This window comes from Eumetopias jubatus, unplaced genomic scaffold (genome assembly GCF_037043125.1).
Source record: "Eumetopias jubatus isolate StellerSeaLion01/CBP00866 unplaced genomic scaffold, mEumJub1_p1.0 scaffold_8, whole genome shotgun sequence".
NCBI lineage: Eukaryota > Metazoa > Chordata > Mammalia > Carnivora > Otariidae > Eumetopias > Eumetopias jubatus.
The window spans coordinates 44,759,664-44,777,784 of NW_028274814.1; the positions used below are offsets into that span (position 1 = coordinate 44,759,664).

An 18,121-nucleotide genomic window follows, 5' to 3' on the forward strand; every position below is an offset into this window, starting at 1 on the left:
CGGTCCCTTTAACGTTTTGAGTAACTTCCGCGTAGCCCCGCCCATCTCCCCTCCCCACTGCGGAGTTCCAAGCCCCACCCACTGCCTTTTGCCCTCGGCCAATTAACGCACTTACTTAATAGGATTGGGAAGTTGGCCTCCTTAGGGGGCCACTAGGGGTCCGCTTGCTCCGGGGCGGATTGTCGCGTCAGTTTGTCGCGGTCCCCTCGCGGCCCCCCTCTCAGCGGTTGCGCCGCTGAAGCAGCCAAGTGTCCCGCCCCCTCGTTGCCATAACAACAGCAGTACACAACGCCTCCTTGCGCCTTTCCCCTCTTCCAAAACACTCTTTCCCTGTCGAGGCCAAGACCCTCTCCGGAACCTCATTTTTAGTAGAGCAGAACCAGGGTCTGCGCCCCGTTGCGAAGGATTGGGTGGGTAGGTTGGAGACGGCGTCAGTCTGGTGCCCCAGAGGGGACGCGGAAATGGGGCTAGACAGGGTGGGAAAGGGAAAAGAAATGAGTGGAGCAGGGGTTAGGGATGGCAGGGAGGGGAAGGGTGTAGGAGGTTGGTAGGAGAACGTGGCTGAAGGGGGAGGTGGGAAGACCTGGGGAGGGGGGAGGCCAGGAAACAGGGAGGTAGAGCCGCTAGAAGACCGTTGGAGCCCCTGTGAGGGGCAGGAAGGGCCTGGGAAGGCATCCTGAAGGGAGAGAGGTCCTTGGTGGGAAGTCAGAAGTGGAGGCTGGGAGTCAAAATGAGATGCTCACAGGGCTAAGGAGGGAAGCGCGGTTGGGAAGAGGTCAGGGGTGATGGGAACGGTACCCTGTCAATGGAGGAGAGGGAGCTGAGGGTTGGCCAGAGCTGAGGACACATTCTTTCTTGGGAGGGTCACTGAGCTTGATCTCTCACTCCAGAGCCTTCAGCAGGGAAAAAGATGTCAGATGAAGAGCTGGAAGACTTCGAGCCAGACCAGGATGATCTGGAAAAGGAAGATGATGAGAAGGAGACAGAAGAGTGGGAGGACTCCAGGAAGGAGGGAGAAGAGTACTCAGAGGAAGTGAGAGCGTGGAAACAGTGGGGTCCTAAGGCTTAGGGAGGGGGTTGGGCAGGAAAGGGATGCCTGACTCCACTTCCTCTTGCAGTGGATGCCCACCCCCCTCACGGAGGACATGATGAAGGAAGGGCTTTCTTTGCTCTGTAAGACGGGCAATGGACTGGCTCACGCTTATGTCAAGCTGGAGGTTAAAGAGAGGTGCGCTAATGGGGGAGCAGAAGAGGGCTGAGGTTGTAGGGCCCAATCTCCTCTCTCACCCTCATGCCTGGCTGTTGCCACTGGGAGACTGGATCTCTCTTACCTTGGCCAGTGGAAGGGAAGGATAGAATTTACTTTTCAGGAGCCCTGTGACCCCCTGCATCAGAGCTGGCCTGGGGAACTGGAGGCTGTGAGCGTCTGTCAGGGGGATTCCTACTGGACTCCTCCTCTTGTCCTTCAGAGGGTCAGTTCTCAGCTCTTCGCAGACGGAAGTCCCTGCTCCCCGTGAAGAACCCACCTACCTTCCTCCCCCTTCCTCACCACTCCCATCGGTCACCCATTCTTCTCTCCATTACAAGCCATCTCCACATTGCCCTCTGCTTTAGCATCTCTGTCTGTCCTTGCGGGATTCTTTTTTTTTTTTTTTTCTTTTAATTTATTTGATAGAGAGAGAGCACAAGCAGGCAGAAAGGCAGGCAGAGGGAGAGGGAGAAGCAGGCTCTCCGTTGAGCCGGGAGCCCAACTTGGGGCTCGATGCCAGGACCCTGGGATCACGACCTGAGCCGAAGGCAGCAGCTTAACTGACTGAGCCGCCCAGATGCCCCTACTTGCTGGATTCTTAACTCTACCTCTGGCCTCTGCCATCTCCTAGGGACCTGACAGACATCTACTTGTTGCGGTCCTACATCCATCTGCGCTATGTGGATGTTTCTGAGAACCACCTGACAGACTTGTCCCCACTCAATTACCTTACCCACCTGCTCTGGCTCAAGGCTGATGGCAACAATCTGCGGAGCGCCCACCTGAATGAACTGCCCTACCTGCAGATTGCCAGTTTTGCCTATAACCAGATCACTGACACTGAGGGCATCTCTCACCCTCGTCTGGGCAGCCTGGATCTCAAAGGTGGGTCCTTAGGTCAGGTTACACAAGATTCTCTCCTTCTTAGCTTGGGCCAACAGAAGTGGGTGGTATGGTCTTTGGCTGTGCCACACAGCGATCTCCATTCATTCATTCAGTCATTCATTCGGACAGTCCTTATGATTCATTATGACATTTCTATGTGCTGGAGATGTAGCACTGAACAAAACAAAATCCCTAGTCTCATGTAGTTTACATTCTTTTTTTTTCTTTTTTCTTTTTCTTTTTTTTTAAAGATTTTATTTTATTTATTTATTTATTTATTTATTTATTTATTTATTTATTTATATCTAGGAAGGCAGTTGCTTAACAACTGAGCCACCCAGGCGCCCCACATTCTTTTTTTTTTTTAAGATTTTATTTTATTTATTTGACAGAGAGAGACACAGCGAAAGAGGGAACACAAGCAGGGGGAGTGGGAGAGGGAGAAGCAGGCTTCCCACTGAGCAGGGAGCCCCATCTGGGGCTCGATCCCAGGACCCTGAGATCATGACCTGAGCTGAAGGCAGATGCTTCGACTGAACCACCCAGGCGCCCCTCATGTAGTTTACATTCTATTCGGGGGAGACAGACAGCTACCAATGGACATAATAAATAAGTAAATTTACGTACGATGTGAAGAGGAGATACGTGCTGTGGAAAACATATTAGGATAAAGGGACTAGGTAGAGGCACAGGTGGTAACTTCAAACAGGTTGGTTAGGACAAGCATCAGTGAAAAGCTGACATCTGAGCAAAGATTTGAGGGAGGGGAAGGAGTTAAGCATGTTGGGTGCTGGGCACTCTTTATTCACTCCTCAGATGCTTGGATGGACATGTCCATTTGGCTCTTGGACTCCCAGCCCACTTGCCCTAGGGCCCCAGAGGTGTCAAGTCTGGAGCTGTCCCTCCTCATAACCACCTCGCATTAGAGGGAGAGGATGATACAGAGGCTCCCAACATTCAGGCTCTACTGTTGAACATTTGGAGTAGCCTTTGAGCTCTTACCGCCCTCCTGCTCCTTAGGGAACCGCATCCACAGGGTGACCGGTCTGGACCCCCAAAAGCTGATCAGCCTGCACACACTGGAGCTTCAGGGGAACCAGCTGGACAGCACCTTGGGAATCAACCTTCCTAAGCTGAAGAACCTCTTCCTGGTAGCTCACTGGGTTAGAGGGTGGTTGGTGCGGGCAAGAGGGCACTGCTCAGGGGGCCAGGGGGCCTGGCTTCTCGTAGGCTCAGCTACTAACCTCGTCATCATCATGAGCATTTAGTATCATTTATTGAGCCCTTCCTACCTCACAGGGCTGATAATACATAATACATGGGAACAGAGACAATTTGCTTTGATACAGGTAGTAGCATAATTTGCCGTAAATGAGGGACAGATATCAGGCTAAGGAAGCCACTTGAATGTTAAGTCTTTTTGGCTCTTGAGCTTCTTCATTCTAGGATGGCGCTGAAGCCATTTCTCCTCAGTGGGGCAGTGGGGGCTCATGGGCCTCGGGTGGGTTGAATCATCTCCTCCTGAATCAGCGGTGGCTTTGGTAGGCATTGGATGAGCAGCAGGGGGTTCCTGTTGACCTTTCTCTGGACTGGCAGCTTCTCCTAGACTTCTTTACTGTCTACACCCATCTCTCCCCACCTCCACTCCCCTCCTGCACCCCTCTGTCTTCACTCTTATGTTTCCTGCATCTCTGACTTCTCTTCCCTATCCCTGCTACCTTCTCCTGATCTATGTGCTGTATCCTGGGGGCTAGGCCCAGAACATGCTGAAGAAGGTGGAGGGCTTGGAGCACCTAAGCAATCTCACTACGTTGCACCTTCGAGACAACCAGATTGAAACTCTGAGTGGCTTCTCCAAGGAAATGACATCGCTGCAGTATCTCAACCTGAGGTGTGCACCCTTCCACATCCTACGTTGTCCCTACCCTGGACCAGGAGCAGCTTCTGACCCCATGTTCATCCCTGGCCCCAACCCCCCAATCCTAGTCTGCTCCTAGACTCTCCCCTCATCCTCCATCCTGATCTTTACCCCTCCTTTCCTTACTGTATATAGCCTGGGGCCCCTGAATCTTTATTCATTCAATCCACAGTTATTGAGAATGTGCTAGGTGCCGGGCTTGGTGCTGTATTTTGGGAACATCTAAAGGAATCAGAGTTGGTCCCTATTCTCAAGGGACTCACAGTTTGGCTCCAATTCTCTTTTCTTGGTCCTATTCCATGTAAATTTCCTCTGCCCTTCTCCATCTCCTGGACCCCCATTTCCCTTCCCATTTCCTGCCTCTCTTCTCCTGAGCCCCACCTGTAAGGGACGGCTTCCTTACTGATATAAAAATGCAAGATGTGCTCATATTTGAGGAGAGAAGAGTATTTGAAAGAAAATCTCTAGATTGAAAGGCAGTGGGGATTGATGGGGGAGGGGGGGTTCTTTCAGCAACCCTTGTCTGATGGAGGATTTTCTGCATGTTTCTTTAAGCAAGATGTAAGGTAACTGCCTCCTTAGTCAAGATGGCCAAATTCTCAAAGCTTGTAATGGAAAGAGAACCTCCAAGTAGGAAGAGATGGTTGCACCTTGGAGCTCCCAATTCCTGCCATGGTGCCTCGAGAAATCTCTTGCTAATTTGTTCTGCCTTGTTGGTCTGGTAGGGTTGGGGGGGGTGCTCTTTTCCTATTAATGGTCTAGACAGAGATAATAGACACTCCTCAATGGCTACTAACTGGAGTTGTTTGGAAGTAAGGGTAGGGGAGAAGTTTCTCAATGACTGGGAAATGCCTCTGGGGCCAAAGATGCTAAGCCCCCACCCCCACCCCCCAGAAATGCACAGGACAGTCCAGCACAAAGTGCATGGAGTGCTCTCAGTGAGAAACTCTGTGTGAGGTTTAGTCACCTTCACTGAGGCTACACAGGCGGAAACAATTAAACCTGATTTCAAAGGCATGAGGCAAGAATCTGAAAAGAAACATACTATACAATGAAGCACATTAGATGAAGCTTGTTCTTCAGGCCCGGAGGCCCCAGACCATCCCTAGCTCTAGGCTCCTTCCTGAGGGGAGCACCAACCTAGCACCCACCTCCATGAGCTCAGATCCCAGTTCCTTCTCCACTGGCCTGGGTGGTCCTTTCTAACCTTTGATCAGGTAGGACTGACACATAAGAAGTTTGACGCTGCAAGGGGGAGTCCCCCCTTCTCTCCAACTACACAACAGGGTTGGTGACCTAGCTTTGTTGCTCCAAAAGGAGAAATATGACCAGCATGTTACAGGACAGACTGTGGCCCTCACGGTGTCCTGGAAGGCCAGAGGCAGGACTGGAGTAGGGTTGGACCGCCCTGGCTCGGCTAGGCTATATGGCTGTGCTGAGCAAGCCAATCCACAGAGCAGTGTTTCTAGGGAAACTGGAACCCAGCAGGAGATTCCTGCAGGGGCCTTCTTCCTGGAAGTGGGGCCCCCAAAGCCCATTATTCCCCTGTGGTGAATCCTTCCTGACCACACCCGGCAGAGGCAACATGGTGACCCACCTCGGGGAGCTAGCCAAGCTCCGGGACCTGCCCAAGCTGCGGGCCTTGGTGCTGTTGGACAACCCGTGCGCAGATGAGAATGACTACCGCCAGGAGGCCCTGGTGCAGATGGCACACCTCGAGCGCCTGGATAAGGATTTCTACGAGGAGGAGGAGCGGGCCGAAGCTGATGAGATCCGTCAGAGGTTGAAGGAGGCCCAGGAGCAGGAGGCTGAGGCTGAGCGCGACTCCAAACTGGAGCTGCCATCCATGTAGCTCTTTGAGCCTCCGGGGACAGTAAGGAAGCTGACAGAGAAGCAGGAAGAGGAGACCAAGGGCCCGTCAGATGGGGCAAGAGAAGTTGCTCTAGGAGGAGGTGGCAGAGGAAGGGATCCGGCAGGGAGAACCCTTGGAGAGACTGGGCTTGGGAGTCAGGGGGTGTCTCAGGGTGAGGAGGAAGGACCAGAAGGGCCTGGGAGGAGCTGAGAAAAGGCTTAGGAGAATACATTAGGAGAGGAAAACTAAGGAAGAGAATTGGGGTGGCAGGCAGAGATGCCGGCGTGGGGCGACACGTGGTGAAGATCAGCTGGAAAGGACAGGTCTGGGGTGCGGTGTGGGAGGTGGGGGTGGAGCGTGGAGCTGGTGGTTGAGGATGGAAGCGGGGCCTAGAAGAGGAGGCAGGGGAGGAAGATCTTTCACTAAAAATCTGAAGCTAAAAATAACGGGAAACAGGGGTGGGGGGAAGAAAGGAGGGCAGGGTAAGGCAAAAAGAGAAGACTGGGGAGACCAGCCCAGGGGAGTGTGGCGGCTGGGCACTCTGGATGGGGGCACAGGCAGCAAGGGGAATGCAGTAATGCCCAGGGGCTTTACTTCTGCCCTCTTCCTCCAGGAGATCAAAGACACTGGCCCCAAGACCTGAGAAGACTTCCAGGTAGTGGTGCTGCCACATTCACATCCCTCATCCTGAGTCAGAGCATGCCTTCTCTTGCCCCAGACCTGGGAATTCATCACAACCTGCCGCCCAGGCTCTGTAATGGGCACCTGGGCAGCGTCTGGGTGGGCCTGAGCCCTGCCTGGAACCTGGTGTGTGTGTGTGTGTGTGTGTGTGTGTGTGTGTGTGTGCACGTGTGTGCTCGCGCGCCCGCCGGGGGTGGGGGGACGCCCTCAGGCAGGTGTAGGGGAATCAGGCCTGGGTGTGTGTGTGTGTCTGTGTGTGTGTGTGTCTGTGTGTGTGTGTGTGTGTGTGCTGTTTGGGGGCCGCCCTCAGGCAGGTGTAGGGGAATCAGGCCCGGTTGGGCCCAGGGGATGCTTGCAGAGTTGGCTGCAGAAGAGCTGCGGAGGCGGCTGGGTGTGTTAGGAACAGTTTGGTTTTCAAATAAAGAGACATTTTGATACTCTTCTGTCTGATCGGGGTTGTGAGAGTCCAAGTCTGTCATGGGCTTCACTGGTGTGAGGCTGTGCCTGTTACTTTCCAGGGGAGCGGGGCGTGGGTGTGAGCGCGCGTGGGTGCCGGGCCTCAGGTCCTGGGTCGCCCCCAGCCCCTCCCCCATCGCTCACCTCCCGGCCGCTCCCCCCCCCCCGTTCTCCCACCTCCCATCGGCCCCCCACCCGCGCTCCTACGTGCTCCTCCGCCGGAGGCTCCTGACTCATCGGGGGCTCCGGGTCACATGCGCCCGCCCGGCCCTATCGGCGCCTCCCCCCGCCCGTCCCCCGCCCGCCGCCCGCCGCCAGGGAGCCGCCGCCGCCGCCGCCACCACCACTCCCGCTCTCTCTGCTCCGCCGCCGCCGCCGCCGCCGCCGCCACAGGCTGAGTCTGCAGCCCCGAGGTGAAGCCCCGGCCGGTCCCTGCGCCCCTCCGGCCCCCTCCCCTAGCCGCCGCGCCCCCCGCCCTCTCCCCCGGCCTGCGCGCATCGCTCGCCCCCCCGCGCTGCGCACCTGCTCCGTCATCCGCACCTCCCCCGGGCACCCTCCCTCCTCGGCCTTTTGGGACCGCTCCTCTCGGTTTCTGGCTGTCGCCCCCTCCTCATTGGGGCGCCAGGCCTCTCCGCACCTGTTTCTCTCTAACTGCGCCTTTCTCTACCCTTGCCTGACCCTCTCCCCACGCCCCTCTTCGCCTCGGGTTCTGTCGCTGTTAAGTTCGGGGTCTCCCCGGGCGGTGCATTTTTATCCTGGCACGTCCCCTGGCTTTGCATCTGGGGAAATGTCTTCTCTTCCCATTCCTCAGCATCCCTAGACTTCTAGACTCCCTTCTTTCCCACTCCTCCCCCACATTGCCTCTCTCCTTTTACATTACCTCTCGCGGCTGCACGGGGGAGGGATGGGGGGAATTTGTCTAGGAGCGGGGGGGGGGCGCGGGGAGCATGGGCCCAGCCTTGCCTCTCCCTCCAGATCTCTTCTCCTTCCCCGCTCAACCCCCAGGGACTGAGGGCTTCCCCAGGACCCTCGCCCCAGACTTCTCTACTGTACATCTCTTGGGAAGAGGAGGGACGTATGTTTGAGAGAGGAACTGGGATCTTGGAGTGGGGGTTGGGGTGTTAAGTTGGCGTGGGATGGGGGCTCCGGAGGAGAGGCTCCAGCTGCCCAGACAGCCCATCCTCTTCTTGGCTCCAAGGAGAAATGCAAGCCTGGGAGCCATTACACTCCGAGATCTGGGGGAACCCCACCAGTCGGCTGCCGGAGCTACTGAGGGGGGGCGACGCAACCTCTGCCGGTGCCCCTCCCTCCTCACTGTGGTGTCCTCCCTTCTCACCGTTTGATCCTCCCCTTCCCCCCACTGCAGTGACCTCCCCTTCCTCACTGCATTGACCTTCTCTCCCTATGGGGTGGGGGTGATCCCTTCTAAAGCCAGGACTGCAGCCACCTCCTCCCCAACCCCCACCCACTGCAGTAACCTCTTTCCCATCGCTCCCAGCCTCTAGCCCCTCCCACTGATCAGGCTCCGCCTCTCTAAACCTCTTATCTTTCTCCTTCCTTCCCTTCCACCCAAGATCTCAGCCATCATGTCGATAGAGAAGATCTGGGCCCGGGAGATTCTGGACTCCCGTGGGAATCCCACGGTGGAGGTGGATCTCCACACTGCCAAAGGTAGCGAACCAGGGCAGAGGGCTTCCCACAGCCGTTGGGCCGGCTTTCCCCTGGCCCCGGAGGGGCAGCTGCCTTCATTCCCAGTGGGGATGGGGTGCTGGGTCAGGCTTCCAAGCCTGGATTATGGGGGTTGGGTCCTCTTTGTCCAGGGGAGCCAGGATAGGCCAATCTCTGTGTCCTATTTTAGTGTATGGGATATACCATGCCTGTGCACGTCTGTGTGTGCACCTGCGTGCATGTGTGCATGTGTGTGCTGCCTGCATAGCTTCGTGTGTGTGGGTTCCTCGTTGTGCATGTGGGACCTCAGCTGGGCGGATGAGGAGGCCACTGCCTGGGCATCTGCCTCTGTGTGTGTGTGTGTGTTTGTGTTAGAGAGCAGTGCGGGGATGGGACTGGATGTGGCAGGCAGTTTGGAGCGGGAAGGCTGAAGGAATCCCTCACTCTGTAGTATCCTTCTATGCCCCCCCCCTTATTTCATGTTCCTCTCCCAGGTCTTTTCCGGGCTGCGGTGCCCAGTGGAGCCTCCACTGGAATCTATGAGGCCCTGGAGCTGAGGGATGGGGACAAACAGCGTTACTTAGGCAAAGGTGAGGACTTTTCTCTTTTCCGGGCTCTCCCATCCCTCAGCTTTATACTCATACCTTACACCAGTCCTCAGCCCCCTTTTTGCATGCCCCCCACTTCTGGCGTCTTCCACCCTGACCCTGTCTGGCCTCCTTGCCTCTCCCCAGGTGTCCTGAAGGCAGTGGACCACATTAACACCACCATCGCTCCTGCCCTCGTCAGCTCAGTGAGGCCCACTCTTTGCTGGGGGCCAGGAGGGGGCGGGCGGGCAGGGGTGCTGGTGGGCAGGACCAGGGTCTTGGAAGGAATCCTGGATTAGGGGAGGAGGGAGCAAAGGGAGAAAGTCCACCTCTTGGGAATCATGGTTACCAAGGGAAGGGTGAGAAGACTCCTTTACTGCCCCCTGCTCCCATGGGGTTCAGGTCCCCTCTTCTAGACCGGCTGCTCTCCCAGGAACCCTGGCCAGAGGGGACCCTGTGTGGGAGTTGGGGTGGGGCCCTCTGCCCTGGGGCCCAGCCTCTGCCTGGGATGATGGTGGCTCTGCCCACAGGGTCTCTCTGTGGTGGAGCAGGAGAAGCTGGACAACCTGATGCTGGAGCTGGATGGGACTGAGAACAAATGTAAGCCGGGCCTGGGAGAACGTGGGGAGGCGGGAGGGGGAGGACGTGTGGAGCAGACAATGTGGAGCGCTGTGGGAGCTTCCATAGGAAGGACTGTCGGGACTTAGCCCATCTTCCGTTCTCCTCCCAGAGCCAGAATAAGAGAAGATGAAAATTTTTTTAAAGATTTTATTTATTTATTTGACAGAGAGAGACACAGCGAGAGAGGGAACACAAGCAGGGGGAGTGGGAGAGGGAGAAGCAGGCTTCCCGCAGAGCAGGGAGCCCAATGCGGGGCTTGATCCCAGGACCCTGGGACCATGACCTGAGCCGAAGGCAGACACTTAAGGACTGAGCCACCCAGGTTCCCCAAGAGAAGATGAATTTAACTGCAGGGGAGGGAGTGACATTAGACAGAAGGAAGAACTTCTTTGCAGCACGAAGAGGGCGAGCTGGCAAGAGAGATAGTCTGTGGTCTCAGGATGTTTAGAAATAAGTGGAGCTCTCTGCCCTTTCCCATCACGTCGTGCGTGCGTGCGTGCGTGTCCCCGCTATTTTCAGGAGAGCACTGATGAGGTGTTGCAGGAGTGGAGAGGGAGGAGGGGGTCTCCTTTACTGGCTCCTTTTGGGGAGTACAGGTGGAGGCCAGGGCTCGAACAGATAGGGGATATTTTTGCTCAGTGCCTTCCTCTGTCATCTTCCAGCCAAGTTTGGGGCCAATGCCATCCTGGGTGTGTCCCTGGCCGTGTGTAAGGCAGGGGCGGCCGAGAGGGAGTTGCCCCTGTATCGCCACATTGCTCAGCTGGCGGGAAACTCGGACCTCATCCTGCCCGTGCCGGTGAGCCCTGTCTGCCCTGCCTGGGCCTCTCCCAGGGGTGGGGGGTGGGGAGCATGAAACCTTGTGAGGAATGCTGGGGGGAAAGTGCATTGAGGCAGCTAAAGAGAAAGGATGGGGACAGGAGACTTTGAGTCTGGGAAGCTGGGGAAGATTTGGGCTCTTGGGTTAACGCTTCTGGGGGTCGAGAGGGGAAGTGCTCTGTGACTTTTCTGTCCTGTGGCCCCCAGGCCTTCAACGTGATCAATGGTGGCTCTCATGCTGGGAATAAGCTGGCTATGCAGGAATTTATGATCCTCCCAGTGGGCGCTGAGAGCTTTCGGGACGCCATGCGACTTGGGGCGGAGGTCTACCACACACTCAAGGGGGTCATCAAGGACAAGTACGGCAAGGATGCCACCAATGTGGGAGATGAAGGTGGCTTTGCCCCCAACATCCTGGAGAACAGTGAGGGTGAGACCAGGAACCTCACTCCCTGCTTTAAGTCTCTCTCCGTCTTGGGACATCAGGAAGGGCCACATGCTTCACCAGGTCCTGAGGAGTATGGGTGGGAGGCCCTTGAGCTAGCTCAAAGAGGTACCAGTACCGGGACTGGGTCCCAGAAGGCCTGCCACATTCACATGCAGGCCTAAGAGGACAGTCTTCACCTGCCCAGCCAGATTTGTTAGCACTATATATATATTAAGATTTTATTTATTTGAGAGAGAGAGAGTATATGCATGAGCAGTGGGAGGGGCAGAGGGAGAGGGAGAGGCAGACTCCCCACCGAGCAGGGACCTGAGGATGCGGGGCTCGATCCCAGGACCCCAAGATCATGACCTGAGCTGAAGGCAGACACTTAACTGACTGAGCCGCCCAGGTGCCCCTTGTTAGCAACTATACATTCTTACTGAAGCCCCTGGTAATACTGGGAGGTGGTCTAGGTGACTTGTAGGATCCATCCTGGACTTGAACTTCATAGGACTCTCAGTTTGGTGAGATATACCATACTCTAGGGATTCTATTCTAAGTCTATCCCATTTCCACCCCAACCTCTCAGGCCTCTAAGATCCCTAATTTTTCTCTGACTTGGCAGGAGCTGTATGGTGAATAAAAACAATAACAGGAAGTGGCTGAGAGTTCAGGTTCTGGGGCCAAATTGCCTCTATTTGAACCTTGACTTGAAGAGTTACTGGCTGGTGATCTTTCTTACTTAACTCCTCTGTGCTTGTCTTTCTTATCTGTAAAATGGGAATAATAACAGTATCTACCTCTTAGCATCATTGTACTTAGGTGACATAGTTAGGCCTCAATAAATGGTAGCTATTTATGAACAACCTGTTATGAACAGAATTGCATTCCTCTGTCCTCTTAGAAGATGGTCTGCTCTTCCCAGCCCTGGGGAGAACCCCACCAGCAACTGTAGTCAGGCTTCTCCCCAGCAACCGCCCTCCGCCTGGGCTCTGAATTTCTTTCTTACTCTCCTTCCTCTTTGCCCACCCTTCCTGCCGGTAATCTCACTGTATTCCATCCCCAGCCTTGGAGCTGGTGAAGGAAGCCATCGACAAGGCTGGCTACACAGAAAAGATTGTCATTGGCATGGATGTCGCTGCCTCGGAGTTTCATCGTGATGGCAAATATGACTTGGACTTCAAGTCTCCTGCTGATCCTTCCCGATACATCACTGGGGACCAGCTAGGGGCCCTCTACCAGGACTTTGTCAGGGACTATCCTGGTGAGAACAAGGGGTGTGGGAGGGAGGGCAGCGCGAGGGTCAAGGGACAGGCAGGGGCGTGTGAGGCAACTCTGGACCATATGGGGTGCTGACTCAGGTGCCAGGTAGAGGTCTAAGAAGAGCCTGAGAATCAGGATGGGCCGGGGGAGTGGGGGAGGTGGCGGGGCGGGGGGAGGAGCCTCCTGCAGAGACAAGCTTTGTAGGTAGTTTAAATGTGCAGGTACCCATGGTGAATCTGTTTTATCTACTTCTGTCCTAATTAAAGTTGTGTGTTCCAAAGCTACGGGGATCACGGGGAGGGCTTTGGAAGGAACCAGTGATGGTGAGAGAGTGATGGGGCCCAGCAGGGAACTTGTACATATCAGTGTTTTTGACTGATGAAGTTGTGGATGCTGAGTGGAGCTGCAAGCGCCGTGGGAGTAGAATAGGAAGGCTGATGAGGAGCCGAATTACCCTCTCCAAGTTTACCAAGTTTACCACCTCCTGTATGGAGGAAGCTGGTTTCCATTTCCCTGAGACAGAGCAAGAGAAAGTAGATTTAAGTGCAGAATAGCATATAAATAGGATGTAGAATAGCACGGAGGAAAGGCCTCCCAGTAGTGAAAGTGGGAAAATGAAAAGTAGTTTTGAGAAAGACTGTGAACCCTTGGTTTTGGAAGATTTTCTTTTTCCCTTTCTTTTTAAGATTTTATTTATTTGAGAGGGAGAGAGCATGGTGGGGGGGGGCAGCGGGGAGCAGATGGGGAGGGAGGGGGAAAGAATCCCAGGCTGACTCCATGCTGAGTGTGGAGCTTGATGCAGGGCTCGATCCCACAACCCCAAGATCATGACCTGAGCCGAAACCAAGAGTCAAGACATTCAACCTACTGAGCCACCCAGGCGCCCCTGGTAGGTTTTCTGAAAGAACCGAGATAAGAATCGGGGCAGGCTTAGCTTGGAGGCAGGGAAGAAAGGATGGGCAGGCTTAGTTAGCCAGGGGATCTGTCCACCCAGGAGGTGTTCCTGCCTGATGCAGAGCCCCAGGGAGGGTCAGCAGCCCCTCCTGCTCTCCCTCTAGTGGTCTCCATTGAGGACCCCTTTGACCAGGATGATTGGGCTGCCTGGTCGAAGTTCACAGCCAATGTAGGGATCCAGATTGTGGGTGATGACCTGACAGTGACCAACCCAAAGCGTATCGAGCGGGCAGTGGAAGAAGGGGCCTGCAACTGTCTGCTGCTCAAGGTCAACCAGATTGGTTCAGTCACTGAAGCTATCCAAGCGTGAGTGTCCCCTGGCTCTCCCCGACCCAGCCCGTTTCTACAGGACACCTCCGGCAAGTGCTCCCAGCCTCGTCTTGGCACAGATGCTGAAGAGAGCAGGGAACCTGCGTTACTTTCCCGGCTCTTTTGGCTCTGCCCCCCTTCACCCCATGCCCTTTGCCCCTCCCAGGGAGCTTCGTGCCAGGTGTTTCTCAACATAGACCAATGTGGGGGCTGGGAAGGGAGTGCCCGGTATGAGGGGCTGGGGGTCAGTGCTGGTGTGTGGCTGCAGGTGCAAGCTGGCCCAGGAGAACGGCTGGGGGGTCATGGTGAGTCATCGCTCAGGAGAGACCGAGGACACATTCATCGCCGACCTGGTGGTGGGGCTGTGCACAGGCCAGGTGAGTGCAGGGGAGATCTTTGTGCAATTGGTGGGTTCTGGTCAGGTGGGTGGGTCTCTCTTGCCGGGTGTTTGCGGGTGTCAGGAGAATGTCAAGGGAGTGTTAAGTTTTCTTTTAGGAGATGAAGGGGCAGCCACTGAGCTGCTTATCTTTGGGCATGTTTCAGATCAAGACTGGAGCCCCGTGCCGTTCGGAGCGTCTGGCTAAGTACAACCAGCTCATGAGGTGAGGACACCTGGGGGATAGGAGCCCAGGGCCCAGAGGGTTAAAAGCTCTGTTGGCCCACCATCCCATCTCCAATACCCAGGGCCTAGAAAACAGTAGCTATCCAGAAAATACTTGGTTTTTTTTTTTTTTAAAGATTTTATTTATTTATTTGACAGAGAGAGAGATAGCGAGAGAGGGAACACAAGCAGGGGGAGTGGAAGAGGGAGAAGCAGGCTTCCCGCTGAGCAGGGAGCCCGATGCGGGGCTCGATCCCAGGACCCTGGGATCATGACCTGAGCCGAAGGCAGTAGCTTAACCAACTGAGCCACCCAGGCGCCCGAAAATACTTGTTTTTGAATGACGGCTTTACTGATGGCCTGATCCAGGGCTCCCATAGGTCACATGGGAAAGCCAGGGCATGTCCACGCTTGGGCCAGGACATTGAAGCAGCTGGTGTGACGGGTTTGGAGAATAGGGGCCTCCCGGAAAGAGAAGCAGGATCCTCCCCGCTTCCCTGACTCTTTCCTCTCTGGCTCCTCTCTCTCAGAATTGAAGAAGAGCTGGGGGACGAAGCCCGCTTCGCCGGACATAATTTCCGCAATCCCAGCGTGCTGTGATCCCTCTCCTTGCCCGGAGACTTGGAACCCCTCTCCCATCCTCCCGGAACCTCTTTCTTCCTGTCCTGCTCTGTGACATCTCACCCTGCCCCCCCCCCCCAGCCGACCTGCTGCGCTGTTCCTTGGCTTGTCCAGCCCCTGCTGTGTGCTTTCCCCTCTTTGGGTTCCACACTCTCCACTTCTCTGTCCTTTCTATTCTGTCTCCTTAAACACTGGCCATGGGACTGAGGATTACAAGGGAGTCCATGGAAGAACAGTCAGGGTCTGGGACAGGTGCATCAGGGTTGGTTGGCGAGGTGAGTGTCGGGGGGGGGGGGGCGTGTGTCTGTTTTCTGTGTTGCGCATGAGCTGTGCGTCGAGGTGGAGGGGTGTGCTGGCTGTGTGCGCATGCCTGGCCCGGGCCTTTAGTGGATTATTTATTCAGTTATTTATTGTTCATTCGTCTTAATTAATTCATCATTTCTCCATAACTCCGGAGTTTAAACCTGGCCTGACCGGAAGTGTGTGTGTGTGTGTGTGTGTGTGTGTGTGTGTGTGACGTGGCTGGAGGTCGGAGATGGCCTGGGGCTGGGAGCTCTTGCTGGAACAGGAAAGGTAACAGAAAAGGGCCTTGCCCATCAGCTCCCTTGCGTCTACCAGCCCTTAACCGAAGCCGCTCGGTCCAGAGGCGGGGCTGTGTGCCCGGGGACGCTTCCCCCTAACTCTCTCCTCAGCCCCCGGCTCCCCTGTTCTTGCTCCAGCTGCGCCAGAGCAATGGCTCACTCCCCTGTGCCACATTCCACAGTTGCCACCCCCTCTGTGGCGTGGAAATGAGCACCACCATTAAAGTCTGAATCACAGTTCGTTGTGTCTGAAGAGTCTTACTCTAGTCCGTGTGAGGGGAGAGATGGAGCACCAGGAAGTTGGTGAACCTGGATGGCAGAGCTGGGGAGGACACAAAAAGAGGAAGAAGCCGAACAAGTATGGCTAAGACGCTGGCATTGCCTACCCCTCCCTGGCCAGGTGGCGGACCCTGTTGCCCCTGCCTTCTCAGCAGCAAGCCTGGCCCCGGGACCTCAACCTGGAGTCTGAGAATTCCTAGAAGTGTCAAAGATTTTGTGTGTGTGCATTTTTAGGAAGAGGGGTTCAAAGGGTTCTCAGATTCCTGTAGGGCCTTGACTAAAGAGGGGATAAAGCTGTGAACTAGAGCAGCCCCCATGTAGGCCTCTCCCCAACACTGTCTTGACCATTCTGGGCTGTAGCAGCACTGCATGGGCATCCCCTCCTGCAAGATGGGGAACCAGGGAGCGAAGAGTGGAACCAGGGGACATAGATTAGGGTCTGAGGAAATGGAGTCTTCCAGGAAAACTGGAGAGTCGGAACCACAAGTGCTGGGTTGGCCTGTGAGTAGGGCCCCCGTGTGCGGCTGGAGACCCACCATCACTCTTCAGCTCCAGTGGAGCCCCAACTGACTTTGACATGGGGGCCCAAGAACCCCCCCCCTCGGGGGGGGTCCCTCTCTCATAGAACTGGGATACAGAGCAGAGCCCAGCAGGTAGGGGCTACACGTGGGGAGCTGTGGCCACTAGAGGGAAGCAAGGTTCTGCGGGACACCAGACTCACCCCGAGCTAGGGGCAGGATGGGAGGAATTTCAAGGTTGTCCCTCTGTGGGCCTCCTCAACTGTTTCTACTGAGTTCTGGTCCTGGGCTCTCTGCCACCCTGCCCAGCTCCAGGACTAGAAGAGGATTTGCGTCCTGTATGGGCAGGACTCATTTCTCTGCTCTTCCTGTGTCACTGACACTTCAGCCATTTTCAGTTCAAAGAGCTTCTTGCCCCCGCTCCTCTATGCCTCTTAATTTCAGTGTGGGCATCTAATCTTTCCCTTCTCTCCTGTCTCCTGGCACCCCTTTCCATTCCCCTTGGGGCACACTGTACTTTTCTCTGGGCCTCTCTGTTTTCTCTGGGGTCCACGATAGCCATCTTTCTTCTCCCAACTCCTGGACTAAGACTGGTTGGAGCCGCATTTCCTAACCTCTGCCCTTTCCTCCCTCCTTGCTAGATGGCCTTCTCTGGCAGCCATGGCCACCCCCACCCCTTGCCCCCCAGGTACTGGGTTGGATTGGGTTACAGCTATAGTTCTGTCTGGGCCTCCCAGGCCCCTCTCTCTACTTTCTCTTTGTGCCGTTGCCTAGAGACCAGTGGGTTGTGGGGGGCTGGGGCCATAAAGGGAGCTGGGGTGTGGGATGGTGGGGTGTGTGTGTGTGATGCACCCCAAAGCCGAATGGTGAGCCTGGTCCTCAGGTCCGGGAGGCATTGGAGGGGGTAGGCCCTGGCTTCTCTGACTCTCCTTATATTCCGTTCCTACCTCTGCCTAAATTTTTCTTTTAGGTTCAGGGATGTCACCATCCTAGCCCATCCCTCAGTGGTTAAAAAACAGAGCAGCTCAGCCTAGAAGGGAGCTGGGAAGGGCCTGGGCCTGGGGCCCCAGTGGGCGACTGAACTGAGAAGTGCAGAAGGAGAGGAAATGCAATGGGGAGTGAGGAGGAGGAGTCTCAGAACAAAGTTGGGGGGGGGGGGGAAGGAGCAGGGGCCATTCTAGGGCACTGAGGGAGGGAGGGCAGGGATCACCAGGGAGAGGGGGACAGGGAGCTGACCAGGTCTCTGGAAGGCCCCGAGGGATAAAAAAAAAAAAAAAAAGGTGGGCATGGGGTAGAAAAGTGCGTGGCCAACCAATTCACAGGCTACAAAGAGTGGTGACTCATTGCTAGGCCAAGGAAGCCTTCTTGCTCGGGTTCTCCAGTGCTTTAGAATCTGTTGGAGCTTTTGGGTAGTCCCAGAACCTGGTTGAGCCTGGCCCAAGAAAATAATGAAGCAAAACCCACTGAGTTGCCACAAATCCAAACTCCTTCTTTCCCACAAGCCTGGGTGGGATCCTGCATTCGGGGCCCATCCTCGGCCTCTAGCTGGCTTGGCCCCAACATGCCCTACTCCCACCCCCAATCTGGAGAGCTAAGTAAGGGCTCCCAATCCAGGCTCCAGCTCCAGCTCTTCCAGTTTCCCAGCCTGCCTCCCTCCCATTCTCTGGCCTTCCCAATCTCAGCTGCCAAAAATCACCCAGTGTCTTGGTGTCCTTTGTCCTGGGAGATGTTGCTGCTTGGTGTGGGGCCAGGGAGACAGCCCAGAAGAAGACACTGGTGGTGGACTGGTGGGGGTGCTGGCTTCAGGCTGAAGACTGGAAATGGCTGGCTGGCTG

At 55.7% G+C, this 18,121-nt stretch overlaps 2 protein-coding genes across 2 annotated transcripts; both read left to right on the forward strand.

The window, feature by feature from the left end:
* Window positions 1–330: 330 nt before the first annotated feature.
* On the forward strand, window positions 331–6,706 carry LRRC23 (leucine rich repeat containing 23). The gene is made up of 8 exons (XM_028121151.2): window positions 331–414; window positions 891–1,033; window positions 1,119–1,228; window positions 1,881–2,134; window positions 3,155–3,285; window positions 3,889–4,025; window positions 5,631–5,925; window positions 6,518–6,706. Exons 2-7 carry the CDS (start codon window positions 911–913, stop codon window positions 5,902–5,904), a joined length of 1,029 nt encoding a protein of 342 aa, XP_027976952.1. The 5' UTR covers window positions 331–414; window positions 891–910; the 3' UTR covers window positions 5,905–5,925; window positions 6,518–6,706.
* A 654-nt stretch (window positions 6,707–7,360) lies between these two features.
* Window positions 7,361–14,981, forward strand: ENO2 (enolase 2). Its single transcript, XM_028121172.2, has 12 exons — window positions 7,361–7,454; window positions 8,616–8,712; window positions 9,204–9,299; window positions 9,444–9,502; window positions 9,827–9,896; window positions 10,580–10,713; window positions 10,941–11,163; window positions 12,227–12,424; window positions 13,482–13,683; window positions 13,955–14,063; window positions 14,230–14,288; window positions 14,818–14,981. Exons 2-12 carry the CDS (start codon window positions 8,628–8,630, stop codon window positions 14,885–14,887), a joined length of 1,305 nt encoding a protein of 434 aa, XP_027976973.1. The 5' UTR covers window positions 7,361–7,454; window positions 8,616–8,627; the 3' UTR covers window positions 14,888–14,981.
* The last annotated feature ends 3,140 nt before the right edge of the window (window positions 14,982–18,121 follow it).

Excerpts from the sequence above, each read along its gene's own strand:
- ENO2 (XM_028121172.2), top strand. The coding sequence starts at position 8,628 with ATGTCGATAGAGAAGATCTGGGCCCGGGAGATTCTGGACTCCCGTGGG. Across the intron at positions 9,300-9,443 it reads ACAGCGTTACTTAGGCAAAG|GTGTCCTGAAGGCAGTGGAC; the intron begins GTGAGGACTTTT and ends GCCTCTCCCCAG. Across the intron at positions 14,064-14,229 it reads TGGGGCTGTGCACAGGCCAG|ATCAAGACTGGAGCCCCGTG; the intron begins GTGAGTGCAGGG and ends GGCATGTTTCAG.
- LRRC23 (XM_028121151.2), top strand. The coding sequence starts at position 911 with ATGTCAGATGAAGAGCTGGAAGACTTCGAGCCAGACCAGGATGATCTG. Across the intron at positions 2,135-3,154 it reads GGGCAGCCTGGATCTCAAAG|GGAACCGCATCCACAGGGTG; the intron begins GTGGGTCCTTAG and ends CCTGCTCCTTAG. Across the intron at positions 4,026-5,630 it reads CTGCAGTATCTCAACCTGAG|AGGCAACATGGTGACCCACC; the intron begins GTGTGCACCCTT and ends CACACCCGGCAG.